Raw genomic sequence first — 9,804 nt, 5'->3', positions numbered from 1 at the left:
AAGTAAATGCAGCTCTGATCAATTCCACTGGCAGGCAGGCGCTTTACACAGGGCAGCAAATCCAAGTGCCGGTGGTGCATGGCACACCTTCGGTGCGTCTCGGCCACGCTTCCCTCCCAGCTCCAGCAGGGACTACAGATGGATTCAAATCCCATGGGAGATGTGCTCCTCCTGATGCCCCCTACACTGGAGAAGAAGCAGAGGTCCAAAGTGGTCATTACCCTGCACATGCAGGGAGCAGCTCAGTAGGTAGGGGCAGAAGCAGATGAGGTATTTCCAGGTCTAAAAGGTGTTAGGCTCATGCTGGTAGGAAGCCTAGTGAGAAGGAAAAGGAAAAGGGGCAGCAGCTTCCATGGTGAAGCAAGACAGTTGTAAAAAGAAAAAAGGTGTTGGTAATAATACCCACGCATTCATCGCTGGTTTCATGAGTCAGTGAGGGCAGGAGAGGCAAGTTTAACCATCATATACAAAAAAAGTCTCAGAATGAAATGTACTGAACATGCACTGGTTCTGCATCCTAATTCCATTCATCGAGAACGTGGGAGAGTCCAGTTCTCAGGGTTCATACATCCCTATAATAAACCTGCACCTTATTTGCCTCTAGGGTGAACCTCAGCTGGGATGCAAGCAGAGCAGGCATGCAGCAGGGAATGAGGAGCCATGAGACATCACAGCTGCTCACTGCTGCAGGTGGACTGGTTCTGCTTTGCTGAAGGTCAGTTTCCGCATTAAGTGTGGTGAATCCATTGCTGTGGAAACTCCAGAAGCCCAGAGGAACTTAAGTCTTGGAACCAAAGACAACAGGGAAGGCTCTGGGTCACACACTGTTAACAGCTACTAGGAAGGCTGTGAACATCACTCGGCATTTTTGAGCTTCATAATGAAACTGACAGGACAGAGCTAACGAGGATCAGGAGAGGAGCAGGCCCAGTGGAAGGCCTGAGCTCAAATGCTTCTGTACTAGGGAAAACTCAGCACTTCACAGCACACAAGTACCAAATACAACCAGGCCTCCTGATTTCTCCCTTTTATTGAGGCAGTTCCATCCAAGCCACAAGGGTTAAGCTCATTAATAAAAAAAAAAAAGTACTTCAATTTGCTTCATATAAGGGAAATAAAAAGATTTAGCAGCTGCAATCTTAAGCCTGTGAAGATGTTTGTTATTCTAATTACCTTCCTGAGCACATTAGATGAGCTGCCTGTCTCATCAGATTTCATCTTGCACATTAGAAGTCTAATGAATACACTGTGTGTTGTTTGGCAGGGAGGCTGTGCACTGGCAATCCCACCTCCTCAGAGTGCAGCCTGCAGGGTACTGATGCTGTCTTGTTGCTCACCAGCACTAAGCACAAGGAAGCAAGCAAGTTCACTGACTGATAATGGCCAAGTGAGGCCTTAATAAATGTGAGCCCCCGAACACCAACACAAGGATAACTACTTAACCCTTGGGTCTGCTGTCAGCGTTACACACCAGAGAACTTCAGAGCTATCATTCTGTGCATGCCCAGACTGTTGGTTAGGAGCAGAAGACACCCCAGGAGAGCAGCAAATGCTTCTTTACGGATTACAGAACATGAAGAATCCCTTACAGCTTGTACTAAAAGGTGTTTTTTGCTCAGTTCTGCAATAGAAGGGGAAGAACCTGCCAGAAGTTCTCCTCTCACGCCCACAGCAGAGGTGTTCCTGAGGCAGCACAAATTATATCCTCTTCAGTACTTCAGCATCTGGAATTGCTGCCTACAGCACAAACTTGGATCCAAACTTTGGCTCGGATTGCCACAGGTTGCTCTCCACACCACAGTACACAGTATTCCTTTTTGTAACACCTCATTGGCTCTTGCTGGTTTTTTGCTCTGCTTAATACTGAACTTAGGGCCATGCTATTCACACATTCTGCCTACCTGGTGTAATTACTTACTGATGCTTGCCAGTTGGACACTGCAGGATTTTCATCTGCTATGGACTGTATTCCCTACTCAGTCTTTCTAAGTACACATCAGCATAGCCAGAGGCTCTGTATATGGCAAAGACAGACTAGTATTACCCTTGTTTGCTGCAGCAAAGGACCAGAAGTAGGTATCAATACATTTTCCATCAGCTTTGCACATTAAGAATAAATAGATTAACAACAAAAGTAGCAGCATGTTCTATACATGGTACAGGGAGAAAGACAATTTAGTGAGGAAATGATGTAAGACCCACCTTAAGTTCTCACAAACCAATGAGACTATCTGAAGTAGTAAGCAGAATATGAAAAAACATTACCAATGGCAAAGGCCCTTCCCTAACATAACTTTGCCTTGCTTACTCCTCAGCTTGCTAACACTTCTTTCCTGCCCCATGCCTACCCCACCCATCCTCCTTTGGTCATGACCATCCATTCTCCCATATACTCCCTGTTTTCCACCCTTCTCTTCTGGATGCTGCATGGTAATCCTGAGAACAGCTGTTTTTAAGGAAACTTTCTCAGTACCGCCAAGTGGCTTGTTCCAAGCTATAAAACACCCTGCTTCCCACTCCATTCTTGTTTGAGAGCATGGAGTCAAGAGATGCTTCTGGGCACCCTGTTAGTACTGTCCCAGCAGCAACTCCCCCCTTCCCCAGCATTCCCTCACAGGTTTCTCAGATCTGTAGTCCTTGTACCATTGTATGTCCCACTCCCCCCACTCCACACAGGCTGCTCATTCCTTAGTCTTGTCCACTAGTTTCTGCTCTCCCCACACACCTATGCAAGAGCTTCCCTTGGGGGACAGAGTGGCACTGCACCAAGTCCCATGCAAGAACCCCTTTGCAGCCTGATAAAGGCAGTCCGAGACATTCAGCTACTAAACACAGAGCACGCTGCAGGGACTCCCCTCCAGCACAAAAGGCAAAAGGCTTCTGAAGAGACACGTGGTTTCTAACAGGTTCAGTCATCCTCAACATGAGAACCACATCTTTAGCACTTGCATATTGTTCTGAAAGAGCTAAGGAAATGCTTTGGGTATTCTGGTCATTTTTCCATCGCTAAAGAAACAAACATGCAAAGTGATTTTTTTTTTTTTTTATTGATCACTGGTTAAGTCATAATACATTTCAAAGCAAAATATTCTGTTCAAGGACATTGTGCCAAACATTAAATCTACTTTTAAACAAGACAATTTGACTGTATTACCATTATATACATACAATTTTAATTTCACTAGTAGCAAAATTACTCAGTACATTACATTTCCTGAAAGATGGCAAGAAACAGGACTTGAAGATCTGTTCTGCCCTTCCACATATCCCCAAACCAGAAAAATCACAGGTATAGAAAGTACAATCACAAGTACAGGTAAATACAATAAGGACCTCAGAGCAAATTAAGACCTTATCAGAGATGACAATCGCTTCTAGAAGTCTACATTGCAAATATACAGTACATTCCACTAAAGAGTTTTGGGAGTTCTCACAATGCCTCTTAATCCTCTTTTGGTAATAAAAGCTTCTATGACAACATGTATCCTTCATAAAAATTACTTTGTATTTTTGGAGCGTATGTTGGAAGCTTAATGCAGTCTAAACTGCAGCCTACAATAAGCTCACCCAAACAGAGCAAGCAAGCATTGTATGATTCATCAAGATCAGAACCACAGATCAACTGAGTCACTCTTTGTTCGTGGTCTCTGGGCCCCTGGTAGCTAGAGCTACTCTGCACCACAGACAGGCTCAAAGGGTCAGAAAGAGTACATTTCTTCTACAGCTTTTGCAGATCACTCACCTGCAAGTTCTTGACAGAAAATGTCAACTGACTCACAAAGCACAGGCAACTGTACAAGCCTGATGTGAACTTACTTACAAAGCATTCGTTACACTGCAGTTACAAGACAATTAAGGACACAGCTAAGGAGCAACAAGATTTCTGTGTTTATGCTACCCCTGAAAAATTCCTGTGAGCAGCCGAGAACGCAATGGGCAATGACTGCACAAACATACTGCTGCTGCTGGGGAAACTGTAGTCTGGGCTTTGGGAGGTGGAATGGTGCACATAATTCAGCAGTCCCAAAGGACAGCTGAGACTTCAGTTATGCTCAAACTCTGCTTTGGTTTGTGCAATATATTATTAATCCTGTTCACGCAGCTTTGAGACGTAGTCTGCATTCAGGAAGAAACTATTACTCTGTGCTTGGCAAAACAACACTGGAGGAGCTTTCGAGAACTAGCAAAGAAATGGAGGTAAACAAGCCATTTTTTCATGAGCACTGGGGATCCTCACAGCAGCAACACCAAGGACTTTGCCACTGTCACAAGGAAAAGAACTTCATCAGCACTGTTGCAGGTTTTCCATTCTATATTTGGAAATTCTGTATTACTTCTGTATTTGTCGAAGGAAGCCACCCCGATGAACAAGCTCTCTGAACTCTACCCGACTGAAAATACAGAGGAAGTTTTCCTACCAGGCTTGATGACCCCAGGCTTGGGGAACAGCTACCCACTAACAATACTGAGCATAACCCCATGATTTAGTATGAAAGTAGGTGCTTAACTGCTCATTTTCTTTCTCTTCCCTGCTGTTAAGCCCAGGGAAACCTGACCACACGAGGAAACACTAAACAGGCATGCCCAAGGTTAAAGACATCAACTGATTTCCTCCAATATGGTCAAAACACATCACTTCTCTTTTGGCAGGTTCCAGCCACACACACTCAACACCACTTGTTGCAGATCTCCATTTTAAACGTCAAGTTGCCTGGCTCTCCAGATCTAACATCAATATGACATAAGTAACTTAATTCAGAAATAACTGGTGTAAATCTGCTGTACCATTTTATCAGCCCTGCTTTATAGCAACTTCCACAAAAAAAACCGAGCATTCAGTACTGCTACTTGTACATAGCTAGACAGTAGCTCTTCTAAAAGGGCTGAAAAAGCAGGCTACAGACTGAGTTCTTTCTACTAGTCTACACTGAGTTTCAGCAGAGGTAGGTAGGAATAGGTGAAGAGAGAATTAGAAAACAACATCTGAGATGTAGGCTAGCATCTGGATGTTCTTTACTCTCCCCTTAACCTATGTTTCACTGTTTTTTTCTTTGCTTAACCATGGTCAACCTATTCACTTAAGAACTATAACCTGGTAGGCTGCAAAGACAACATGGTATTAGTCAGCTGTCATTAACAGGCAGAGGAACTACAAACATGGGCCAAAAGGCACCACGATTTACTGCAAGAGTCAAGGAGGTGTTTCACACAGAAATTCAAGTGCCACATATGAGGTCTGGCGAACACAACATCAAATTACTGGCAACATTTACCTCAACCTCAAGCTTTCCAGTCAGCAGAAGCAGATACAAAGGCTAGCTCTCAGGGTATAACTTCACTTCAGCATTTCCAAATTTAACTGTGCAATAAGCACGAATGGAAAACATACACTTTAAACTCGGAGAGAATTCACAGTACTTAATCAAGTTTCAGCTTAATTAATTTTTCTGTAGCCTATTCTAAAAGCTTTTCAGCCTGTGGACATTAAGAATACAACTACAGTAAGATGTGTAATATTTTGAATGCCATCCTATCTGATACAGCAACCAATCAACAACAGAGCACAAGAAAAGGCTGAAAAACCCTACACTACGTCGTGCAAGCCTTACACTATGGAAACAGCTTTAGTGGTTCTCTTACTGCTTTATCTTGTAAAGAAAAAAAAATACCAGTTTACTATGTTCATCACTTGAGTTTTTTAAAGTTTGCTTGGAAGGCCTTACTAAAATCCAACTTTTTGCACATTCTTGTACGCCACACCACTAAATGACAGTTACACAAAAAACAGAACAGTTTCACTGCCAAGATTTCAGGACTTTTCAAATGAGCCTCTCAGACTGTTAGCACTGAAATTCAAATATACAGAAAGGCGCAGGACAGTGAAACTGGCCAGTTGCATCAGTGAGGACCACAGCTGATTAAGCTGTAAGTCAAGGGGTCCTGTCAACCTGAGTGAAGTTTCAGTAATTGCTGAATGGCTTCTTCAAAGAATCCACAGCCAAACTTCAAGGTTTTCAATAATTTTAAAAGAAGTGAGACTCCATTTCAAGAGATGTTGAGTTTTAGATAAAATACTTGCACTCATGTTTCCCTGCTCACTTATATCACACCTGAGGGTCTTCTCCACTGTTCAAGAAAGTTTTGCAAACAAGAGTAGAGAAATCAAACCAAGAGAAATGTAGACATTGAGAAAATGCTACAAACATACAAAGCAGAGGAAGGAATTTTTCTTCCAATTTTCAGTTTTAATTCTTTAAACAGGTATGTCAAGAAAAGAGCAACTGAAATTGTGTCCCTCAAAATTAAGTTGCCTACACATGCTGAAAGGAATATGGTCTTTCAAAGTAGCCCTTTCTTACTAAAATCAGCTCTCTCAGAAACACTTTATCTCTCAGCTGCATAGAGGAATGCAGTCAATCACGGTCATTATATAAATATCTGTGTCTTTTTAAACCTATTACTATACATCATTTGCCCTAGAACTCTAAAAAGCCATGCAGGTCACCAACAAACTTATCTTACCAGAAGAAGCCTTAAATTTCCATGGATGCAGACCACACATACAAAGAATTAATGAAGCGTCCCAAAGAAAAAAGGATTAGCTCTTACTCCAAATCACACAGAAAATTACCTGTTTTTATAAAGACACCTACTGAGATTTAAAACTGTTGAGGTGGCATTAGAATCTTACATTTTCTGTTCAGATGTTGCTCAACTGAACAGCTACCTCTTATAATGGTACAGCTTCCCTCTCAGTTAAGCATGCAAAATGTACAAAATGGCAAGACAATAAAAATATCCCCTTGAATGTCCACCTGTACTGCTTCAAGAGACTGCTGCCAAAGCTTCAATACCACAACATTAATTTTCAACATTTTCAAACATGATATGAAAATTGCATTGTTACTACACAGAGTATAACAGTCATTGGTCATTTGTATTCATTCACCCCAGCACTAGTGAAAAACTGCCTTCTGAATAGGCATAGCGATGAGAAAACACGGCAAGTTTTGTTATCAATTTGTGCCTCTACTCGTCTTGCACTAGCCAGTGCATGGAAGGTAGGTGAGCAGAAATACAACAGCCTATTAATATACTCCATGTTTCCACATACACTGATGTCATGCATATCTCAAAATACAGAAGTTCAGACATGCAGCAAAATGTGTTAAAGCACCTTATATGCTCTCCTGATGACAATGAGTCATGTAGTATTTACTCAGACAAATCAAAGCAGAGCAAAATGTTTTGTGCTTCAAGTTTCAGAATAACACTATTCCTATCAAAGTATCTGAAGTGCAATGAAAGGACTGTTCTACTGAAATTGGAAGCAAAAGACACCATTTCAAGAACTAGGAAATAAGCACTGATCAGAGCACTGCCTTCCAAAGGTTCATAGTAAGTAACAAAATATCAGGGTCATGCAGACCTTCAGTCATGATTTGTTTCTAGATTCTTATGTAATTGAAAAAAAAAAAAAAAAGCCAAGAACAATCCTGGCTGACTTTCCCACATTTAGGATTTGGGGGGATTTTGGCTAAACAACTGTTACTTTATTGTAAGGAACGCAGGTATTGTCAGAAAAAGTGTTATTTACAGAATGATTATCAGACTGATTACATAAAACACAGATGAAAATATACACCTTCAGGTTTGAGATAAGCCAAGCAAACTCACTGCTGATAACTAAAGCACTTTAAATAAGGTGACAGGCACCAAACATCAAAATTGAATCACAAAACTACTGAATTAACAGACAAATTGGGGAATGTATAGGTAAAACAGATCAACAAAACAGGAATGATTTATAATTAGCACCCCAAAAATCATGGAGCTTCATTAAAATTCTGTTTTACTGTATATAAAACTGAAAGGAAATCTTTACTCCCAGACTGATTTCTTCCAAATACTGAGCAGCTGTTTTCTTAATGCATCTATGTAATGCTTCCTACTGTACATCTTACACCACACCTCACCACATGTAAGTGCATGATTAGAAACTGTGCTGAAATCAGGAAAAAGCGCTTCATAATTGATAGGCGCAATAGAGTCACAACAACGTTCAGCTCCATGTTTTGGAAGCAGTTGTGTTAAGAGGTGAAGTTCTAGAAAAGGGACTTTGATCCCTGATTTTCAAACTCTGACCACGCATCATTCAATTCCATGAAGATCATTTTGGCATACTGCTCGTAAGGTTGTCCTGTGGCCTGAAAACAAGCACATTAGAAGCATAAAAATATTAGGAATTATGAGACTTAGGAAAGATCTCACCCCTTTTATAAATATAAATATTGCCATCTTATTCAACAGCTTAAGGCACCTGCGTGAATATAATTTTGCAGACGCAGAGCTCTCTCCAATCTTACCCAAAGTTTACCATGAGTATTTTAAACAAAGCCAAAGCCCTGGTTTCCTTACATTACTTTAAACTTTCAGTACAATTTATAAATAACTGACACTTAGCTAAAACCAGTTTCCAAGCTTCACATATACAGTTTTAGTTAATACTGTTAATGACCAAATCCACTTATTTTTTTCATTTGTTTCCTGGCAGATCATGCAATAGCATACAAGAATAAAATTTAAGCATTACTTAAGATAACTCTTTCTGGATGAGATTTCCTGGAGAAAAATCAGTTGCTGATTGACGACTGGAAAAAGGGAAATATAACCCCCATTTTCAACAAGGGGAAAACAGATGACCCAGGGAACTACAGACCAGTCAGTCTCACCTCTGTGCCTGATAAAATCTTAGAGCACATTCTCCTGGAAGGCATTCTAAGGCACATGAAGAACAAAAAGGTGCTTGGTGACAGCCAGAATGGCTTCACTAACGGCAAATCCTGCCTGACCAATTTGGTGGCCTTCTATGATGGGGCTACAGAACTGATGGACAGGGGTAGAGCAGTTGATGTCATCTACCTGGACTTGTGCAAAGAGTTCGACACTGTCCCACACGACATCCTTGTCTCTAAATTGAAGAGACATCAATTTGATAGGTGGACCACTTGGTGGATAAAGAACTGGCTGGATGGCTGCATGCAAAGAGTTGTGGTCAATGGCTCAATGTCCAACTGGAGACCAGTAATGAGTGGTGTCCCTCAGGGATCGGTGTTGGGACCGGTCTTGTTCAACATCTTTGTCACTGACATGGACAGTGGGATTGAGTGCGCCCTCAGCAAGTTTGCCGATGACACCAAGCTGTGTGGTTCGGTTGATACGCTGGAGGGAAGGAATGCCATCCAGAGGGACCTTGACACGCTTGTGAGGTGGGCTGATGCCAACCTCATGAAGTTTAACCATGACAAGTGCAGGGTCCTACACCTGGGTTGGGGCAATCCCAGGCACACCTACAGGTTGGGCAGAGAAGAGATTCAGAGCAGCCCTGCGGAGAAGGACTTGGGGGTGTTGGTCGATGAGAAAATGAACATGAGCCGGCTTCAGTGTGCGCTCGCACCCAGAAAGCCAACTGTATCCTGGGCTGCATCAAAAGGAGCGTGACCAGCAGGTCGAAGGAGGTGATCCTGCCCCTCTACTCTGCTCTTGTGAGACTAAGACCTCACTTGGAGTATTGAGTACCATTCTGGTGTCCTCAACCTAAAAAGGACATAGAGTTGTTACAGTTGTTGCTGAACAAGTCCAGAGAAGGGCCACGAGGATGATCAGGGGACTGGAGAACCTCCCATGTGAAGATAGGCTGAGGAAGTTGGGGCTGTTCAGCCTGGAGAAGAGAAGGCTGCGTGGAGACCTCATAGCAGCCTTCCAGTATCTGAAGGGGGGCTATAGGGATGATGGGGAGGGACT

At 42.3% G+C, this 9,804-nt stretch overlaps 1 protein-coding gene across 5 annotated transcripts in view; it reads right to left on the bottom strand.

Annotated features, from left to right (window-relative positions):
- Window positions 1-3,028: 3,028 nt before the first annotated feature.
- The window catches only part of GAK (cyclin G associated kinase), a 74,083-nt gene continuing 67,307 nt past the window's right edge, over window positions 3,029-9,804 (bottom strand). For all 5 annotated transcript variants that reach the window (XM_061455067.1, XM_061455071.1, XM_061455068.1 and 2 more), the window contains one exon: window positions 3,029-8,207. In XM_061455067.1, the coding sequence (XP_061311051.1) occupies window positions 8,106-8,207 (102 nt within the window). In that variant the 3' untranslated portion in view covers window positions 3,029-8,105. The remainder of the gene's footprint in view (window positions 8,208-9,804) is intronic.

Source organism: Pezoporus flaviventris, unplaced genomic scaffold (assembly GCF_033815535.1).
Source record: "Pezoporus flaviventris isolate CSIRO_AGI_PZ_B2104156 unplaced genomic scaffold, CSIRO_AGI_Pfla_v1 ptg000018l, whole genome shotgun sequence".
Classification (NCBI taxonomy): Eukaryota; Metazoa; Chordata; class Aves; order Psittaciformes; family Psittacidae; genus Pezoporus; species Pezoporus flaviventris.
The sequence above is the reverse complement of the archived record's forward strand: the minus strand, read 5'-3'. Positions and strand labels throughout refer to the sequence as shown.